Source organism: Hippocampus bargibanti, linkage group LG07 (assembly GCF_051943395.1).
Source record: "Hippocampus bargibanti isolate YZ-2025 linkage group LG07, ASM5194339v1, whole genome shotgun sequence".
NCBI classification, from domain to species: domain Eukaryota; kingdom Metazoa; phylum Chordata; class Actinopteri; order Syngnathiformes; family Syngnathidae; genus Hippocampus; species Hippocampus bargibanti.
In genome coordinates, this window is record NC_142740.1 from 5,240,260 (window position 1) to 5,261,706 (window position 21,447).

The 21,447-nt window shown below is 38.2% G+C and overlaps 1 protein-coding gene across 4 annotated transcripts in view; it reads right to left on the reverse strand.

Annotated features, from left to right (window-relative positions):
* The window catches only part of rhpn1 (rhophilin, Rho GTPase binding protein 1), a 33,928-nt gene extending 12,721 nt beyond the window's left edge, over window positions 1-21,207 (reverse strand). The window contains exons 1-11 of one of the 4 annotated variants that reach the window (XM_089001581.1): window positions 20,784-21,207; window positions 20,587-20,671; window positions 19,369-19,484; window positions 18,015-18,143; window positions 16,735-16,810; window positions 16,535-16,612; window positions 16,327-16,451; window positions 15,225-15,391; window positions 14,065-14,258; window positions 13,842-13,998; window positions 11,030-11,146 (exon numbers count right to left, since the gene is read on the reverse strand). In XM_089001581.1, the coding sequence (XP_088857707.1) occupies window positions 11,030-11,146; window positions 13,842-13,998; window positions 14,065-14,258; window positions 15,225-15,391; window positions 16,327-16,451; window positions 16,535-16,612; window positions 16,735-16,810; window positions 18,015-18,143; window positions 19,369-19,484; window positions 20,587-20,671; window positions 20,784-20,806 (1,267 nt within the window). In that variant the 5' untranslated portion in view covers window positions 20,807-21,207. Of the gene's footprint in view, window positions 1-11,029; window positions 11,147-13,841; window positions 13,999-14,064; window positions 14,259-15,224; window positions 15,392-16,326; window positions 16,452-16,529; window positions 16,613-16,734; window positions 16,811-18,014; window positions 18,144-19,368; window positions 19,485-20,126; window positions 20,264-20,586; window positions 20,672-20,783 lie in introns of those variants that run through there. The other 3 variants (XM_089001583.1, XM_089001584.1, XM_089001582.1) reach the window with 3 other exon arrangements.
* Window positions 21,208-21,447: the final 240 nt, after the last annotated feature.

Genomic DNA, 21,447 nt, shown 5'->3' on the forward strand with positions numbered 1-21,447 from the left:
CTATACATGGTCTTTTTTTTGTCTCAAAACGCCTTACTGTACAATGTCGTCTTTTTTTTCCGGCTAAAACTGCCTTACTATACATGGTAGTTTTTTTATGATGAAAAATGCCTTACTATATATACATGGTCTTTTTTTCGGCTAAAAACGCCTTACTATACATGGTTGTTTTTTTGTCTAAAAACGCCTTACTATACATGGTTGTTTTTTTCGGCTAAAAATGCCTTACTATACATGGTTGTTTTTTTTCAGCTAAAAATGCCTTACTATACATGGTAGTTTTTTTATGATGAAAAATGCCTTACTATATATACATGGTCTTTTTTTCGGCTAAAAACGCCTTACTATACATGGTTGTTTTTTTTTTGTCTAAAAACACCTTACATGGTCGTTTTTTTCTGCTAAAAATGCCTTACTATACATGGTCGTTTTTTTTTCAACAAAAAATGCCTTACTATACATGGTCTTTTTTTTTCGGGCTAAAAACGCCTTACTATAAATTTTTTTTTTTTTCAGCGAAAACCGCCTTACTATACATGGTTGTTTTTTTTTTTGTCTAAAAACGCCTTACTATACATGGTCTTTTTTTCGGCTAAAAACGCCTTACATGGTCATTTTTTCTGCTAAAAACGCCTTACTATACATGGTCTTTTTTTCGGCTAAAAACGCCTTACTATACATGGTTGTTTTTTTGTCTAAAAACGCCTTACTATACATGGTTGTTTTTTTCGGCTAAAAATGCCTTACTATACATGGTAGTTTTTTTATGATGAAAAATGCCTTACTATATATACATGGTCTTTTTTTCGGCTAAAAACGCCTTACTATACATGGTTGTTTTTTTTTGTCTAAAAACACCTTACATGGTCGTTTTTTTCTGCTAAAAATGCCTTACTATACATGGTCGTTTTTTTTCAACAAAAAATGCCTTACTATACATGGTCATTTTTTTTCGGGCTAAAAACGCCTTACTATAAATTTTTTTTTTTTTCAGCGAAAACCGCCTTACTATACATGGTTGTTTTTTTTTGTCTAAAAACGCCTTACTATACATGGTCTTTTTTTCGGCTAAAAACGCCTTACATGGTCATTTTTTTCTGCTAAAAATGCCTTACTATACATGGTCTTTTTTTAAGCTAAAAACGCCTTACTATACATGGTCTTTTTTTCGGATAAAAACGCCTTACTATACATGGTTGTTTTTTTCGGCTAAAAATGCCTTACTATACATGGTTGTTTTTTTCAGCTAAAAATGCCTTACTATACATGGTAGTTTTTTTTCGATGAAAAATGCCTTACTATATATACATGGTCTTTTTTTCGGCTAAAAACCTTATATATGGTCTTTTTTTCGGCTAAAAACGCCTTACTATACATGGTTGTTTTTTGTCTAAAAACGCCTTACTATACATGGTCGTTTTTTTGTCTAAAAACGCCTTACTATACATGGTTGTTTTTTTCAGCTAAAAATGTCTTACTATACATGGTAGTTTTTTTTTTTCGATGAAAAATGCCTTACTATACATGGTTGTTTTTTTTTGTCTAAAAACGCCTTACTATACTTGGTCTTTTTTTCGGCTAAAAACGCCTTACTATACATGGTCTTTTTTTCGGCTAAAAACGCCTTACTATACATGGTCTTTTTTTCGGCTAAAAACGCCTTACTATACATGGTCATTTTTTTCTGCTAAAAACGCCTTACTATACATGGTCTTTTTTTTCTGCTAAAAACGCCTTACTATACATGGTCTTTTTTTCGGCTAAAAACGCCTTACTATCCATGGTCTTTTTTTCGGCTAAAAACGGCTTACTATACATGGTCATTTTTTCTGCTAAAAACGCCTTACTATACATGGTCTTTTTTTCGGCGAAAAATGCCTTACTATACATGGTAGTTTTTTTTTCGATGAAAAATGCCTTACTATATATACATGGTCTTTTTTTCGGCTAAAAACGCCTTACTATACATGGTTGTTTTTTTGTCTAAAAACGCCTTACTATACATGGTTGTTTTTTTCGGCTAAAAACGCCTTACTATACATGGTTGTTTTTTTCGGCTAAAAATGCCTTACTATACATGGTTGTTTTTTTCAGCTAAAAATGCCTTACTACACATGGTAGTTTTTTTATGATGAAAAATGCCTTACTATATATACATGGTCTTTTTTTCGGCTAAAAACGCCTTACTATACATGGTCTTTTTTTCGGCTAAAAACGGCTTACTATACATGGTCATTTTTTCTGCTAAAAACGCCTTACTATACATGGTCTTTTTTTCGGCTAAAAACGCCTTACTATACATGGTTGTTTTTTTGTCTAAAAACGCCTTACTATACATGGTCGTTTTTTTTTGTCTAAAAACGCCTTACTATACATGGTTGTTTTTTTCGGCTAAAAATGCCTTACTATACATGGTTGTTTTTTTCAGCTAAAAATGCCTTACTACACATGGTAGTTTTTTTTTTCGATGAAAAATACCTTACTATATATACATGGTCTTTTTTTCGGCTTTTTTTCGGCTAAAAACGCCTTACTATACATGGTTGTTTTTTTAAAAATGCCTTACTATACATGGTAGTTTTTTTATGATGAAAAATGCCTTACTATATATACATGGTCTTTTTTTCGGCTAAAAACGCCTTACTATACATGGTCTTTTTTTTCGGCTAAAAACGCCTTACTATACATGGTTGTTTTTTTTTGTCTAAAAACACCTTACATGGTCGTTTTTTTCTGCTAAAAATGCCTTACTATACATGGTCGTTTTTTTTCAACAAAAAATGCCTTACTATACATGGTCTTTTTTTTTCGGGCTAAAAACACCTTACTATAATTTTTTTTTTTTTCAGCTAAAACCGCCTTACTATACATGGTTGTTTTTTTTTGTCTAAAAACGCCTTACTATACATGGTCTTTTTTTCGGCTAAAAACGCCTTACATGGTCATTTTTTTCTGCTAAAAATGCCTTACTATACATGGTCTTTTTTTTAAGCTAAAAACGCCTTACTATACATGGTCTTTTTTTCGGCTAAAAACGCCTTACTATACATGGTTGTTTTTTTCGGCTAAAAATGCCTTACTATACATGGTTGTTTTTTTCAGCTAAAAATGCCTTACTATACATGGTAGTTTTTTTTTCGATGAAAAATGCCTTACTATATATACATGGTCTTTTTTTCGGCTAAAAACGCCTTACTATACATGGTCTTTTTTTCGGCTAAAAACGGCTTACTATACATGGTCATTTTTTCTGCTAAAAACGCCTTACTATACATGGTCTTTTTTTCGGCTAAAAACGCCTTACTATACATGGTTGTTTTTTTGTCTAAAAACGCCTTACTATACATGGTCGTTTTTTTTGTCTAAAAACGCCTTACTATACATGGTTGTTTTTTTCAGCTAAAAATGTCTTACTATACATGGTAGTTTTTTTTTTTTCGATGAAAAATGCCTTACTATACATGGTTGTTTTTTTTGTCTAAAAACGCCTTACTATACTTGGTCTTTTTTTCGGCTAAAAACGCCTTACTATACATGGTCTTTTTTTCGGCTAAAAACGCCTTACTATCCATTGTCTTTTTTTCGGCTAAAAACGCCTTACTATACATGGTCTTTTTTTCGGCTAAAAACGCCTTACTATACATGGTCATTTTTTTCTGCTAAAAACGCCTTACTATACATGGTCTTTTTTTCCAGCTAAAAAAGCCTTACTCTCCATGGTCTTTTTTCGGGCTAAAAACGCCTTACTATACATGGTCTTTTTTTTCTGCTAAAAACGCCTTACTATACATGGTCTTTTTTTCGGCTAAAAACGCCTTACTATCCATGGTCTTTTTTTCGGCTAAAAACGGCTTACTATACATGGTCATTTTTTCTGCTAAAAACGCCTTACTATACATGGTCTTTTTTTCGGCTAAAAACGCCTTACTATACATGGTTGTTTTTTTCGGCTAAAAATGCCTTACTATACATGGTTGTTTTTTTCAGCTAAAAATGCCTTACTATACATGGTAGTTTTTTTTTCGATGAAAAATGCTTTACTATATATAGATGGTCTTTTTTTCGGCTAAAAACGCCTTACTATACATGGTTGTTTTTTTGTCTAAAAACGCCTTACTATACATGGTTGTTTTTTTTCGGCTAAAAACGCCTTACTATACATGGTTGTTTTTTTCGGCTAAAAATGCCTTACTATACATGGTTGTTTTTTTCAGCTAAAAATGCCTTACTACACATGGTAGTTTTTTTTTTCGATGAAAAATACCTTACTATATATACATGGTCTTTTTTTCGGCTAAAAACGCCTTACTATACATGGTTGTTTTTTTTTCAGCTAAAAATGCCTTACTATACATGGTAGTTTTTTTATGATGAAAAATGCCTTACTATATATACATGGTCTTTTTTTCGGCTAAAAACGCCTTACTATACATGGTTGTTTTTTTGTCTAAAAACGCCTTACTATACATGGTTGTTTTTTTCGGCTAAAAATGCCTTACTATACATGGTTGTTTTTTTCAGCTAAAAATGCCTTACTATACATGGTAGTTTTTTTTTTTCGCTGAAAAATACCTTACTATATATACATGGTCTTTTTTTCGGCTAAAAACGCCTTACTATACATGGTCTTTTTTTCGGCTAAAAACGCCTTACTCTACATGGTTGTTTTTTTCAGCTAAAACCGCCTTACTATACATGGTTGTTTTTTTTGTCTAAAAACGCCTTACTATACATGGTCTTTTTTTTTCGGGCCAAAAACGCCTTACTATACATGGTAGTTTTTTTATGATGAAAAATGCCTTACTATATATACATGGTCTTTTTTTCGGCTAAAAACGCCTTACTATACATGGTTGTTTTTTTGTCTAAAAATGCCTTACTATACATGGTAGTTTTTTTTTTCGCTGAAAAATACCTTACTATATATACATGGTCTTTTTTTCGGCTAAAAACGCCTTACTATACATGGTCTTTTTTTTCGGCTAAAAACGCCTTACTATACATGGTCTTTTTTTTCGGCTAACAACGCCTTACTATACATGGTCTTTTTTTTCGGCTAAAAACGCCTTACTATACATGGTCTTTTTTTTCAGCTAAAAATGCCTTACTACACATGGTAGTTTTTTTCAGCTAAAACCGCCTTACTATACATGGTTGTTTTTTTTGTCTAAAAATGCCTTACATGTACATGGTCATTTTTTTCTGCTAAAAATGCCTTACTATACATGGTCTTTTTTTTGGCTAAAAACGCCTTACTATACATGGTCTTTTTTTCGATGAAAAATGCCTTACTATATATACATGGTCTTTTTTTCGGCTAAAAATGCCTTACTATACATAGTTGTTTTTTTTGTCTAAAAATGCCTTACATGTACATGGTCATTTTTTTCTGCTAAAAATGCCTTACTATACATGGTCTTTTTTTTGGCTAAAAACGCCTTACTATACATGGTCTTTTTTTCGGCGAAAAACGCCTTACTATACATGGTCTTTTTTTCGGCTAACAACGCCTTACTATACATGGTCTTTTTTTTCGGCTAACAACGCCTTACTATACATGGTCTTTTTTTTCGGCTAAAAACGCCTTACTATACATGGTCTTTTTTTTCAGCTAAAAATGCCTTACTACACATGGTAGTTTTTTTCAGCTAAAACCGCCTTACTATACATGGTTGTTTTTTTTGTTGTCTAAAAACGCCTTACTATACATGGTCTTTTTTTCGGCTAAAAACGCCTTACATGGTCATTTTTTTCTGCTAAAAATACCTTACTATACATGGTCTTTTTTTTCCCGACGAAAAGCGCCTTACTATACATGGTCTTTTTTTAGCTAAAAACGCCTTACTATAGATGGTCTTTTTTTCGGCTAAAAATGCCTTACTATTGATGGTCTTTTTTTTCGGGCTAAAAACGCCTTACTATACATGGTTGTTTTTTTTTTGTCTAAAAACGGCTTACTATACATGGTCTTTTTTTCGGCTAAAAACGCCTTACTATACATGGTGTTTTTTTTGGCTAAAAACGCCATGCCATGCCATGGTTGTTTTTTTGTCTAAAAACGCCTTACTATACATGGTTGTTTTTTTTCAGCTAAAAATGCCTTACTATACATGGTCTTTTTTTTCGGGCTAAAAACGCCTTACTATACATGGTCTTTTTTTTTCGGGCTAAAAACGCCTTACTATACATGGTCTTTTTTTCGGCTAAAAATGGCTTACTATACATGGTTGTTTTTTTCAGCTAAAAATGCCTTACTACACATGGTAGTTTTTTTTCGATGAAAAATGCCTTACTATATATACATGGTCTTTTTTTCGGCTAAAAATGCCTTACTATACATGGTTGTTTTTTTTGTCTAAAAATGCCTTACATGTACATGGTCATTTTTTTCTGCTAAAAATGCCTTACTATACATGGTCTTTTTTTTGGCTAAAAACGCCTTACTATACATGGTCTTTTTTTCGGCGAAAAACGCCTTACTATACATGGTCTTTTTTTTGGCGAACAACGCCTTACTATACATGGTCTTTTTTTTCGGCTAACAACGCCTTACTATACATGGTCTTTTTTTTCGGCTAAAAACGCCTTACTATACATGGTCTTTTTTTTCGGCTAAAAACGCCTTACTATACATGGTCTTTTTTTTCGGCTAACAACGCCTTACTATACATGGTCTTTTTTTTCGGCTAAAAACGCCTTACTATACATGGTCTTTTTTTTCCAGCTAAAAATGCCTTACTACACATGGTAGTTTTTTTCAGCTAAAACCGCCTTACTATACATGGTTGTTTTTTTTGTCTAAAAATGCCTTACATGTACATGGTCATTTTTTTTCTGCTAAAAATGCCTTACTATACATGGTCTTTTTTTTGGCTAAAAACGCCTTACTATACATGGTCTTTTTTTCGATGAAAAATGCCTTACTATATATACATGGTCTTTTTTTCGGCTAAAAATGCCTTACTATACATGGTTGTTTTTTTTGTCTAAAAATGCCTTACATGTACATGGTCATTTTTTTCTGCTAAAAATGCCTTACTATACATGGTCTTTTTTTTGGCTAAAAACGCCTTACTATACATGGTCTTTTTTTCGGCGAAAAACGCCTTACTATACATGGTCTTTTTTTTGGCGAACAACGCCTTACTATACATGGTCTTTTTTTTCGGCTAACAACGCCTTACTATACATGGTCTTTTTTTTCGGCTAAAAACGCCTTACTATACATGGTCTTTTTTTTCGGCTAAAAACGCCTTACTATACATGGTCTTTTTTTTCGGCTAACAACGCCTTACTATACATGGTCTTTTTTTTCGGCTAAAAACGCCTTACTATACATGGTCTTTTTTTTCGGCTAAAAACGCCTTACTATACATGGTCTTTTTTTTCGGCTAACAACGCCTTACTATACATGGTCTTTTTTTTCGGCTAAAAACGCCTTACTATACATGGTCATGGTCTTTTTTTTCAGCTAAAAATGCCTTACTACACATGGTAGTTTTTTTCAGCTAAAACCGCCTTACTATACATGGTTGTTTTTTTTGTCTAAAAATGCCTTACATGTACATGGTCATTTTTTTCTGCTAAAAATGCCTTACTATACATGGTCTTTTTTTTGGCTAAAAACGCCTTACTATACATGGTCTTTTTTTCGATGAAAAATGCCTTACTATATATACATGGTCTTTTTTTCGGCTAAAAATGCCTTACTATACATAGTTGTTTTTTTTGTCTAAAAATGCCTTACATGTACATGGTCATTTTTTTCTGCTAAAAATGCCTTACTATACATGGTCTTTTTTTTGGCTAAAAACGCCTTACTATACATGGTCTTTTTTTCGGCGAAAAACGCCTTACTATACATGGTCTTTTTTTCGGCTAACAACGCCTTACTATACATGGTCTTTTTTTTCGGCTAACAACGCCTTACTATACATGGTCTTTTTTTTCGGCTAAAAACGCCTTACTATACATGGTCTTTTTTTTCAGCTAAAAATGCCTTACTACACATGGTAGTTTTTTTCAGCTAAAACCGCCTTACTATACATGGTTGTTTTTTTTGTTGTCTAAAAACGCCTTACTATACATGGTCTTTTTTTCGGCTAAAAACGCCTTACATGGTCATTTTTTTCTGCTAAAAATACCTTACTATACATGGTCTTTTTTTTCCCGACGAAAAGCGCCTTACTATACATGGTCTTTTTTTAGCTAAAAACGCCTTACTATAGATGGTCTTTTTTTCGGCTAAAAATGCCTTACTATTGATGGTCTTTTTTTTCGGGCTAAAAACGCCTTACTATACATGGTTGTTTTTTTTTTGTCTAAAAACGGCTTACTATACATGGTCTTTTTTTCGGCTAAAAACGCCTTACTATACATGGTGTTTTTTTTGGCTAAAAACGCCATGCCATGCCATGGTTGTTTTTTTGTCTAAAAACGCCTTACTATACATGGTTGTTTTTTTTCAGCTAAAAATGCCTTACTATACATGGTCTTTTTTTTCGGGCTAAAAACGCCTTACTATACATGGTCTTTTTTTTTCGGGCTAAAAACGCCTTACTATACATGGTCTTTTTTTCGGCTAAAAATGGCTTACTATACATGGTTGTTTTTTTCAGCTAAAAATGCCTTACTACACATGGTAGTTTTTTTTCGATGAAAAATGCCTTACTATATATACATGGTCTTTTTTTTCGGGCTGGTCATGGTCTTTTTTTCGGCTAAAAATGCCTTACTATACATGGTTGTTTTTTTTGTCTAAAAATGCCTTACATGTACATGGTCATTTTTTTCTGCTAAAAATGCCTTACTATACATGGTCTTTTTTTTGGCTAAAAACGCCTTACTATACATGGTCTTTTTTTCGGCGAAAAACGCCTTACTATACATGGTCTTTTTTTTGGCGAACAACGCCTTACTATACATGGTCTTTTTTTTCGGCTAACAACGCCTTACTATACATGGTCTTTTTTTTCGGCTAAAAACGCCTTACTATACATGGTCTTTTTTTTCGGCTAAAAACGCCTTACTATACATGGTCTTTTTTTTCGGCTAACAACGCCTTACTATACATGGTCTTTTTTTTCGGCTAAAAACGCCTTACTATACATGGTCTTTTTTTTCCAGCTAAAAATGCCTTACTACACATGGTAGTTTTTTTCAGCTAAAACCGCCTTACTATACATGGTTGTTTTTTTTGTCTAAAAATGCCTTACATGTACATGGTCATTTTTTTTCTGCTAAAAATGCCTTACTATACATGGTCTTTTTTTTGGCTAAAAACGCCTTACTATACATGGTCTTTTTTTCGATGAAAAATGCCTTACTATATATACATGGTCTTTTTTTCGGCTAAAAATGCCTTACTATACATGGTTGTTTTTTTTGTCTAAAAATGCCTTACATGTACATGGTCATTTTTTTCTGCTAAAAATGCCTTACTATACATGGTCTTTTTTTTGGCTAAAAACGCCTTACTATACATGGTCTTTTTTTCGGCGAAAAACGCCTTACTATACATGGTCTTTTTTTCGGCTAACAACGCCTTACTATACATGGTCTTTTTTTTCGGCTAACAACGCCTTACTATACATGGTCTTTTTTTTCGGCTAAAAACGCCTTACTATACATGGTCTTTTTTTTCCAGCTAAAAATGCCTTACTACACATGGTAGTTTTTTTCAGCTAAAACCGCCTTACTATACATGGTTGTTTTTTTTGTTGTCTAAAAACGCCTTACTATACATGGTCTTTTTTTCGGCTAAAAACGCCTTACATGGTCATTTTTTTCTGCTAAAAATACCTTACTATACATGGTCTTTTTTTTCCGACGAAAAGCGCCTTACTATACATGGTCTTTTTTCAGCTAAAAACGCCTTACTATACATGGTCTTTTTTTCGGCTAAAAATGCCTTACTATACATGGTCTTTTTTTTCGGGCTAAAAATGCCTTACTATTGATGGTCTTTTTTTTCGGGCTAAAAACGCCTTACTATACATGGTCATTTTTTTTTGTCTAAAAACGCCTTACTATACATGGTCATTTTTTTTGGTCTAAAAACGCCTTACTATACATGGTCATTTTTTTTTGTCTAAAAACGCCTTACTATACAAGGTTGTTTTTTTCGGCTAAAAATGCCTTACTATACATGGTAGTTTTTTTTCAATGAAAAATGCCTTACTATATATACATGGTCTTTTTTTCGGCTAAAAACGCCTTACTATACATGGTCATTTTTTTTGTCTAAAAACGCCTTACTATACATGGTCTTTTTTTTTTGTCTAAAAACGCCTTACGATACATGGTCATTTTTTTTGTCTAAAAACGCCTTACTATACATGGTTGTTTTTTTCAGCTAAAAATGCCTTACTATACATGGTAGTTTTTTTTCAATGAAAAATGCCTTACTATATATACATGGTCTTTTTTTCGGCTAAAAACGCCTTACTATACATTGTCGTTTTTTGGGGGGGGGGCCAAAAAAGCCTTACTGGTCGCTTTTTTTCGGCCACAAACGACTTACTAAACGTTGTTTTTTTGGGGTAAAAACGGCTGACTAAACCTTGTCAAATGCCTGACATACATATCCACCATACGTGTGGCTCGTTGGTCTAGAGGTATGATTCTTGCTTCGGGTGTGAGAGGTCCCGGGTTCAAATCCCAGACGAGCCCAGATGTTTGCAAATTTCCCCAATGTGGCACTATTAACGGCTTTCTGCTTCTGATGGATGTTTTTACAGGCTAACAGCGCCTGACTATACATGCTTGCTTTTTTTTCGGGCCAAAAACGCCTTACTAAATGTTTGGGCTAAAAATACCTTACAATGGTCATTTCTTTCGGCTAAAAACGCCTTACTGTACATGGTGGGTTTTTTTTCGGGATAAAAACACCTTAGTATACATCATAGGTGTCCAATTTCAAGCCCGGGGGCCAAAACTGGCCCTCTGCATGATTTTATTTGGTCGAAAAAGCCAATTCTTTCACACTCTTTCCCCGACATGGCATCCCCAAACCCCCGAGTCAACTTACCCAACTTTTGTCTCTGCCGGGAGTCTCTTAAAAGCCTTGCGAGTGGCGGCCCTGCACGCGCACCCACATAAAAGCCAAGAAAGGCCTTTTCCACTTCCTCGCTGACTTCTTCGGACACTACGACGACATAAAAAGTTGAGCGATATTGGCCAATGTCAAACTTTTTCCTGCAGAATATTTATTTTCTATGGTGGGGCAAATTCAACTACAGTAAAATGATACCTCATCTTACGAACGCTTTACTTTACGAACCTTTCACTTTACGAACATTAAATTCACGAGCATATAGTCTTAGTATACCAACTTGTTTTTGGCGGACGAACCAAACCACCCGGCGCCACAGTGGCTGACGGACTAGTTTTCATCACCCTCTTTCTTTGAGTGCAGACATGGTTTATTATCGAGTGGAGTACTTTTGCTATTTTAGGAGAAAAAAAAGACCCCACCACAGGCTAGTGTTAAGCCGAAGAGGACACAAAAGAAAATGACGGTCGAGCAGAAGAAGGAGATCATCGAAAAACACCAACGAAGTGTGCGTTTGTGTGACTTAGCTGTCCCAGTACCAATATGCTAAGTCGACCATTGCTACGTGTGGCTAAGGGTGTTTCTGTGTTGTCTAAGCAACGGTCTCAGGCAATAGAAGAGGTTGAAAAACTTTATTTGGATGAACAAAAAGCAGCTAGCAGGGGACAGTGTGAGTGAGGGTAGTATTGCCCAGAAAGCACTGCAACTTCACTCGGATATCACCAAGAGGCAATTTAGTAGAAAATGATGTTGGATGGAGACATGGGAACGGATTATTCTCATTTTAATGGTTTCTTATGGGAAATAAGTGTTTGGAAGACACACTTTTCACCTTCCACACACTTTCTGGCCAAGGTATCAGAATCAGAATCAGAATCAGAATCATCTTTATTGCCAAGTATGTAGGACACACAAGGAATTTGTTTGTTTGTTTGTTTGTTTGTATCACTTTACAGTTTATTTATTTAATTACAATACAATAGCACATTTATTATACATAAAATATGGTGTATTTTGTGTACTTTTAAGGCTTATTTGGTGGAAAATGATTTTTTTTATGGGGACCTGGGAACGGATTATTCTCATTTTAATGGTTTCTTATGGGAAATGAATGTTTTGAAGACACACTTTTTAACCTTACACACACTTTCTAGGAACCAATTAAGTTCGTCATCTGAGGTATTACTGTATTTTGTGTAGTTTTAAGGCTTATTTAGTAGAAAATTATGTTTAATGGGGACCCAGGAATGGATTATTCTCATTTTAATGGTTCCTTATGGGAAATAAATGTTTGGAAGACACACTTTTCACCTTAAACACACTTTATAGGAACCACTGAAGTTGATAAGCTGAGGTATCACTGTATTTTGTGTAGTTTTAAGGCTTATTTCGTCGAAAATTATGTTTTATGGGGCCCCGGGAACGGATTATTTTAATTTTAATGGTTTCTTATAGGAAATGAATGTTTGGAAGACACACTTGTCACCTTACACACACTTTGTAGGAAGCAATGAAGTTGGTAAGCTGAGCTATCACTATATTTTGTGTACTTTTAAGGCTTATTTGGTGGAAAATGATTTTTTTTATGGGGACCTGGGAACGGATTATTCTCATTTTAATGGTTTTTTATGGGAAATGAATGTTTTGAAGACACACTTTTTAACCTTACACACACTTTCTAGGAACAATTAAGTTCGTCAGATGAGGTATTACTGTATTTTGTGTAGTTTTAAGGCTTATTTAGTAGAATATTATGTTTAATGGGGACCCAGGAATGGATTATTCTCAATTTAATGGTTTCTTATGGGAAATGAATGTTTGGAAGACACACTTTTCACCTTACACACACTTTCTAGGAACCACTGAAGTTGGTACGCTGAGGTATCACTGTATTTTGTGTAGTTTTAAGGCTTATTTCGTCGAAAATTATGTTTTATGGGGCCCCAGGAACGGATTATTTTCATTTTAATGGTTTCTTATGGGAAATGAATGTTTGGAAGACACACTTTTCACCTTACACACACTTTGTAGGAAGCAATGAAGTTAGTAAACTGAGCTATCACTATATTTTGTGTACTTTTAAGGCTTATTTGGTGGAAAATGATTTTTTATGGGGACCTGTGAACGGATTAGTCTCATTTTAATGGTTTCTTTTGGGAAATAAATGTTTTGAAGACACACTTTTTAACCTTACACACACTTTCTAGGAACCAATTAAGTTTATCAGCTGAGGTATTACTGTATTTTGTGTAGTTTTAAGGCTTATTTAGTTGAAAAGTATGTTTTATGGGGACCCAGGAATGGATTATTCTCATTTTAATGGTTTCTTATGGGAAATACATGTTTGGAAGACACACTTTTCACCTTACACACACTTTCTAGGAACCACTGAAGTTGGTAAGCTGAGGTATCACTGTATTTTGAGTAGTTTTAAGGCTTATTTAGTAGAAAATTATGTTTATGGGGATCTGGGAACGGATTATTGTCATTTTAAGTTTTTTTTTTTATGGGAAATAAATGTTTGGCAGACAAACCTTTCGCCTTACACACACTTTCTGGGAACCAATTAAGTTGGGAAGCTGAAGTATCACTGTATTTTGTGTAGTTTTAAGGCTTATTTCGTCGAAAATTATGTTTTATGGGGCCACGGGAACGGATTATTTTCATTTTAATGGTTTCTTATGGGAAATGAATGTTTGGAAGACACACTTTTCACCTTACACACACTTTGTAGGAAGCAATGAAGTTGGTAAGCTGAGCTATCAGTGTATTTTGAAACGTGACTGACCCGCATGTCCGCACAGCATCTCGGCGGCAAAGTAGTGGGAAAGCGCCCGGAAATGTTCCACTTTGACCTGAACCATGGCCGTCCAGGAAAAGGGGACGTAGTCCTGCATGGGCGGCTGCCTCATGCTCCGCTGCACCGGCAGGTAGACGTCCGACACCTGCGCGCCACAGACGTCAACACGCTACGACGGAAACTCGGCTAGCTAGCTTGAAATGCCGCTCACCCGCGCGGCCTCTTGGGCCAGGCGCAGCGATGACATGGAGGTGTCGTCGTCGTTGGCGGCGGCGAGCGCCAGGCTCTCGAAGACGCACTCCTGCACTTGTGCCTCCATCAGTCGCGCCAACATGGCGAGCGCCGGCCCGCTCATGTCCAGACTTGGCGCGTTGGAGAAATTCTCTTTCAGATGGCTCAAGGCGCCTAAACGAGCATCGGGGAAAAGGAGATGAAGGCGCACCCGCAAACTAGCCGCTTTTTGGGATTGTAATAATAATAATAATGCTGTATTTATTTTCGCTGTATACTGTATTTTTTGAAGGCTTGGTTGGGTGGCTAGCTATCTCACTAGCTCTCTATTAGCTATTCTAGCTGGCTAGCTAGCTATCTATTTGCTATGTATTGGCTATCTGGCTAACTAGCTGGCTCTCTCGCTAGTTAGCTAGCTAGCTATTAGCGATATAGCTATCTAGCTGGCGATCTATTAGCTATCTATTAGCTAGCTAGCTCGCTTTATGTCTTTTTGAGTTACTTCCGGGTTGAGTGAACGCTGGCACATGTGGCTGCTGCTGCTCACCCACAGAAAAACTGATCCTGTGACTGTAAAGTAACCTTGAGAGTTTTGAAAGGTGCTTAAAAATCAAATTTATTATTATTATTATTATTTGTTGAATAACAATTGTTTTTATGTATCTAGCTTTCCAGCTATCTATCTAGCTAGCTATATTGCTAACTACATAGCTAGTAATGTAGCTAGCTAGCTATTTGCTTCTATTAGCTATTTCGCTATTTGCTATCTATCAGCTATCTCACTAGTGAGATAGCTAGTAATGTAGCTAGCTAGCTATTTGCTATCTACTAGCTATCGAGCTGATGAATTAGCTATCAATTAGCTATATAACTATTTGGCTGGCTGGCTATCTAGATAGCTATCTATTAGCTATCTTTTAGCTAGCTGGCTAGCTTTCTATCCATTTGAGTAACAAGTCAAGTCAGGAAACATATTAGCTAAATAGCTAGCTAGAGAGCAGTGGGTGAGCAGCGGCAGCCACACGCGCCAGCGTTCACTCAACCCGCAAGTAACTCAAAAAGCTAGAAAGCTAGCTAATATAATGCTAGATAGCTAATAGCTAGCTAGCTAGCTAATATATTTCCTGACTCCCCGAGTACCTGCGGCTCTCTGAAATGCATCAATGGCCCGCTGGATGCCGGCCGCGCTGGAGCGATCCTGGCGCGCTCCGATTTGCGTATACAAAGCGCCAAGGTTGAACAACACGCTGGCCTTCTCCAAGGCCAGCGCTCGCTGACATGACGGAACGCCGGTTAGCGAGTCGTACCTGCCACACAAACCACACCGAACGCTCACAAAACATACTTCAGTTTACAAACTTAATTGGTTCCAAGAAAGTGTGTGTCAGGTAAAACGTTCGTCTTCCAAACATTTATTTCCCATAAGTAACCGTTAAAATGAGAATAATCCGTTCCCAGGTACCCTATAAAACATCGTATTCTCCGAAATAAGCTTTAAAACTACACAAAATAGACCTTATTTTATGTATAATAAATGTGCTATTGTATTGTAATGAAAGAAATAAATTGTACTATATAATAAAGTGCTTTTATTGACCTTTGTGAAGGTCGTTGATGTCGTTGCGTCTTGATGATATCCAAGTGAAGTTGCCATGCTTTCTCGGCGATAATACCCACACTCACACTGTCCCCTGCTAGCTGCTTTTTGTTCATCCAAATAAACAGAAGTTTTTCAACCTCTTCTATTGCCTGAGACCGTTGCTTAGACGACTCAGAAACACCGTTAGCCACATGTAGCACCTTAGCGTACTAGTACTGGGACACTAAGTCACACAAACACACCCCTTGTGTTCTGCTTGACCGTCATTTTCTTTTGTGTCTTCTTCGGCCCGTGGTGGGGTCTTTTTCGCTCCCATAATAGCAATAGTACTCCACTTGATAACAAACCCCGTCTGCACTCAAAGAAAGGGGGTGACGAAAACTAGTCCACCAGCCATCGTGGCGCTGTTCGATCATGTGGTTCCGCCGAAAACAAGATTATATTCTCGCGAATTTAATGTTCGTAAAAGCAAAAAGTTTGTGAACTGAGGTATCCCTGTATTTGTTCATGTCTTTTTTGACGACGATACTAGTGCAGCGTGTTCAACCGGAGACAAATTCCTTGTGCGTTCTACATACTTGGCCACGCAGGATGACTTAAATTCTGATTTTTGAAAGGAGAAGAAAGCCGCTTTGGTGGTACCAGTGGAAGTGAACCCCCAGGTTCCGATCCGGAGAGAAGAAGCGCTGATCCAGGTAGTCCAGCTGGTTGTAGTATTCCACTAGTAGCTCCAACCCCGTCTGGTTCCGACTGGGCGTGCGCATTGCCTAAAAATGACATGAAAAATCAATAAATATGAGCGAGGAGGAGCCCAAATGACCTTTGAGGCTTTGAAATGTCTTCACCCGACCTGCCTGAGGTCCATCAGTTCTTGGATCTCGTCGCGGTAGAGCGCCGCGTCCTCGCCGTAATGCTGGCGGATGAAGTCCTGCCAGGCATGGACGCTCAAAATGAAATTGCGCAACACGGCGAAGGAGAGCGACGTCGTCCGCGTCGAGTAACGGCGATGGCGAAATTGCCTTGAGGCGTCACGCCGGGGGTAGTTTTTACCTGGATGGGGGCGGCCAAGTCGGCTTCTTTGGTTTCTTTCAGGCCCAACGGGATCATCGGCGCTTTGACCGATTCGCTGCGGGGAGACCAGAGCGGCAAACTAGCCAGCTAGCTAGCTATTTGCTAGCGTTCACTCCACCCAGAACTAACTCAATTACATGGAAAGCTGGCTAGCTGATGGATAGCCGATAGATAGCCGGAGAGCTAGCTATTTGCTCGCTGTTTGCTATCTATTGGCTATGTAGCTGGCTGTCTATTATATATCTGGCTGGCTGGCAAGCTAGCTATTAGCCGGCTAGTTAGCTTTCTATGAGTGGGTTGAGTGAGCGCTGGCGCGTATGGCTGCCGCTGCTCACCCACAGAGGGGCTTGTCCTGGGGCTGTGAGGTGACTTTGTGACTTTGTGAGATGACATGTATTATCATTGAAATAATAAAATGTATTATTATTATTATCATATGATTATATTAAGATTATTATATTATGTGTGCGTTACTTCCGGGTTGAGTGAACGCCGGCGCGTGTTGCTGCCGCTGCTTACCTGCAGAAAAACTTAGCTTGTGACAGTAAAGTGTCCTTGAGACTTTTGAAAGGCGCTTAGAAATGAAATTTATTAGTATTATTATTATTTTAAAAATAGGGTCTGGAGGTCGTGGTCGTAAGTACGGGTGGTCGTAAGTCGAGCTGGTCGTAAGTCAGATTTTACCTGTGTATATAGGTCAATTGATAAAGTTACCAATTAGTTACTTACCAATGCAATCTTCAAGTCAAGTCAGGAAACATATTAGCTATCTAGCTTGCTAGAGAGCTAGCTATTGGCAGTATAGCTATCTAGATAGCTATTTGAGTCAGGAAATATATTAGCTATATAGTTAGTGAGCTACCTATTAGCTATCTAGCATTATATTATCTAGCGAGCTAGCTTTCTATCTTTTTGAGTTACTTGCGGGTTGAGTGACTGCTGGCGTGTGTGGCTACCGCTGCTCACCCACAGAAAAACTGTGGGTGCTTAGAAATGTATTATTATTATTATTATTATTATTATTATTATTATTATTATTATTATTATTATTATTATTTGCTAGCTATTTGCTATCCATTAGCTATCTGGCTGGCTAGTTAGCTAGTTAGCTACCTGGCTGGCTGGACGAATAAAGTCAAATCCAATCCAATCATTATTATTATTATTATTATTATTATTATTATTATTATTATTATTATTAAAATGGATGGTCTGACTGTAAATGGGTCAGATGGCGGCGTGTTGACATCCTTCCAGACCTTTCCGTCTGATAGACTTCCACGTTGCTGTTGAGGTCCTCCAGTTCTTCTTTGAGCAACTGCAGACTGGAGTTGACGTAGCTCAATTCCAGAGCTAGCGTCTCTTTGACTTTGGCGTTTGTGCTCGCCCTAAAAACAACAACAAAAATCGCCATCCAATCAGAGGAAGCAAAACCCGAAGAGCAAAACAGTCACACCTCAGGTCTCGCGCACCAGAAGGTTGAGCAAGTTACGATTTGATTATCATCATCATCAGCATAATAATAATAATAATCCATTTGATTTCTAAGCGCCTGTCAAAATTCACGAGGTCACTTTACAGTCACAGGATCCGTTTTTCTGTGGGTGAGCAGCGGCAGTCACATGCACCAGCGTTCACTCAACCCGGAAGTAACTCAAATAGATAGGAAGCTAGCTAGCTAGCTAGTGAGCAAACAGACAGCTAACACAGTAGATAGCTAGCTAGACAGCTATGCAGCCAGCTACACTGCTAATAGTTAGCTAGCTAGATAGTTAGTCAGCTACATAGCTAGCCAACTAGCTAGATAGCCAGCCAGGGAGCCAGCTAGATAGCCAGCCAGATAGCTAGCCATATAGCTATCCAGCTAGATAGCCAGCCAGCAAGATAGCCATATAGCTAGCCAGCAAGATTGCTAGCCAGCTCGATAGCTAGCCAGCTAGATAGCTAGCCCGCTTGATAGCTATCCAGCTATATATCCAGATAGCTAGATAGCCATAGAGCTAGCCAGCTAGATAGCATAATAATAATCCATTTCATTTCTAAGCGCCTGTCAAAACTCTCACGGTCACTTTATAGTCACGGGATCTGTTTTTCTGTGGGTGAGCTGCGGCAGTCACACGCACCAGCGTTCACTCAGCCCTGAATAACTCAAATCGATTGAAAGCTAGCTGGCTCGCCAATAGCCAGCTAGATAGATAGTCAGCGAGATAGATAGCTTGCCAGCCAGATAGCTAGCCAGCTACATAGCTAGCCAAGTAGCTAGATATCCAGCCAGGGAGCCAGCTAGATAGCCAGCCAGATAGCTAGCCATATAGCTATCCAGCTAGATAGCCAGCCAGCAAGATAGCTATATAGCTAGCCAGCAAGATTACTTGCCAGCTCGATAGCTAGTCAGCTAGATATCCATATAGCTAGCCAGCTAGATAGCTAGCCAGCTAGATAGCCAGCCACATAGCTAGGCAGCTAGATAACCAGCCAGCTACATAGCCAATAGCTAGCAAGCTAGATAGCCAGCCGGATAGATAGCCAGCCAGCATGATAGCTATCCAGCTAGCCGTAAAGTGTCCTTGAGAGATTTGAGAGGCGCTAATAAATGAAACGTCTTGGGCTCACCTGAACAGGTTCTCGGCTCCAGCTCGCATGCGCATTTCTTTGTTGATTTGCTGATTGATGCGAGCTCGCCTGCTCTGCAGTTGCCCGCGTTGCGATTGGGCGAAGGGGTCGCATCCCTGCAGGGGACAGTTGAGTGAAGGTCAGATGACAAAACCTAACGAGCAATCTAGCTGGCTATCTGGCTGGCTAGCTATTAGCTATCTAGCTGTTAGCTTTTCTATCTGGCTATCTATCAGGCTATCTAGCGGGCTATCTGGCTCGCTATCTAGTTAGCTATCTAGCTGGCTATCTATTCGCTATCGAGCTATTGGCTTTTCTGGCTGGCTATCTATTAGCTAGCTAGCTAGCTTTCTATCTATTTGAGTTATTCTGGGTTAAAAGAATGCTGGCGCGTTATTATTATTATTATTATTATTATTATTATTATTATTATTATTATTATTATTATTATTATTATTATTATTATTATTATTATTATAAAATGGTTTGTCCTTTTAAAATGTATTGGGTGAGGCTTATAATCAGGTGCGCTCTTCTGTCCGGAAATTACGGTGTTTCCGGGTTGAGTGAACGCTGGCGTGACTGGCTGTCGCTGCTCCACCGCAGAAAAACTTTTAATGTGAATGCGGAGTTTCCTTGAAGGCTTTCAAATGCGCTTATAAATGAAGTGTATTATTATTATTATTTCATTTGCGCCAGTGAAACGACACACTTCCTGGGTTAGTCACGTGACGACTTGGGCGAAGCGATCCGCGTACCATCCCGAGGGTGTTTGCAATCGGACACTCGGCCCAGCGTCGACACGCCGTTTTTAATCGTCCCCTCTCCTTTTTTCAAATGTTGGTACGCTCCAACAAATGGCGCGCCCACCGGTCGAATATATTCATACTAAATATTATTATTCTTATTTCATTTGTGCCAGTCAAACGACACACTTCCTGTGTTGGTCACGTGACGACGCGGGCGAGGCGATATGCGCACCGTTTCAGGGGTGTTTGCACTCGGCCCTCGACGTCGCGCCCCACTCGGCCCAGCATTATCCCCTCTCCACTTTTCAAATGTTGGTACGCTCCAAGAACTAGCACGCCTATCGGGTCTCGTAATCCGCTAGGTGGCCGCGGAGGGAGGATTAGCCTCCGGTGCCAGCTGCCTCCCCCTTTCCCGAGAAATGATCCGCGGATCGCTACAAAGCCGATGACTATAAAAGTCCCGCCTTACCTTTCGAATGTTTCCACCGCGGCCGCCGTCCTCTCCCGGAGAGAGCGCCAAAATGGCCAAATCATCCCCGGGGGCCTCAGCCTCTCTACAATACATGAAAAGAGGAGCTTTTTGGAACAAATATTGGCTGAGTTCACGCCAAGTGACCAGCCGGCCGTCCACAAAGGTGCTCAAGCCATAAAAGGGCCGCCACTCGCCTGGTCGCGTAACGTTCCTCCATCTTGAAGCCGCAAACAGCGGCGGATGGACGCTCCTTTTACATCCCCGCAAAGTTTCTTGCCGAGGAGCGCAAAAGGTCAACGGGAGAAGAAGCGAGCAAAACTTTGCTAGCAGAACTTTGGGCAAAAACCTCGACGACCCGCCTGCTCGTCGGCCAATCGAAGAGACGCTTGACGTCGATTGTTGACAGACGCCAATGGCCGAAACCAATCGGATTGCGCATTAAGCGCAAAAAGTGACCAATCGCAAATGGCTCCGGGCTCGAGGGCCGTTGCTACGGCAACGGCAGCTTTGTGGCAAGCCTGAGACTCCGCGCGTGCACTTGCCCAACCGACACTTGTGTTCACAAATTAAAATAATAATAATACTAATAATACATTTCATTTATAAGCGCCTTTCAGAACTCACAAGGACACTTTACATTTACATACATAGCAAACATGTTTTCTAAATTTGACAGCAAAAAAGCCAAACTCACCACTGTAATTAAATAAATACATAGATAGCTAGCTAGCTATCGCTACAAAAGCTCGCGAAAAAGGATCTTTAACTAGCTATGTTGTCTAGCTGGCTAGCTATCTATTAGCTATCTGGCTAGCTATGTAGCTATCTAGCTCACTGGCTATTGGCTATGTATTAGCT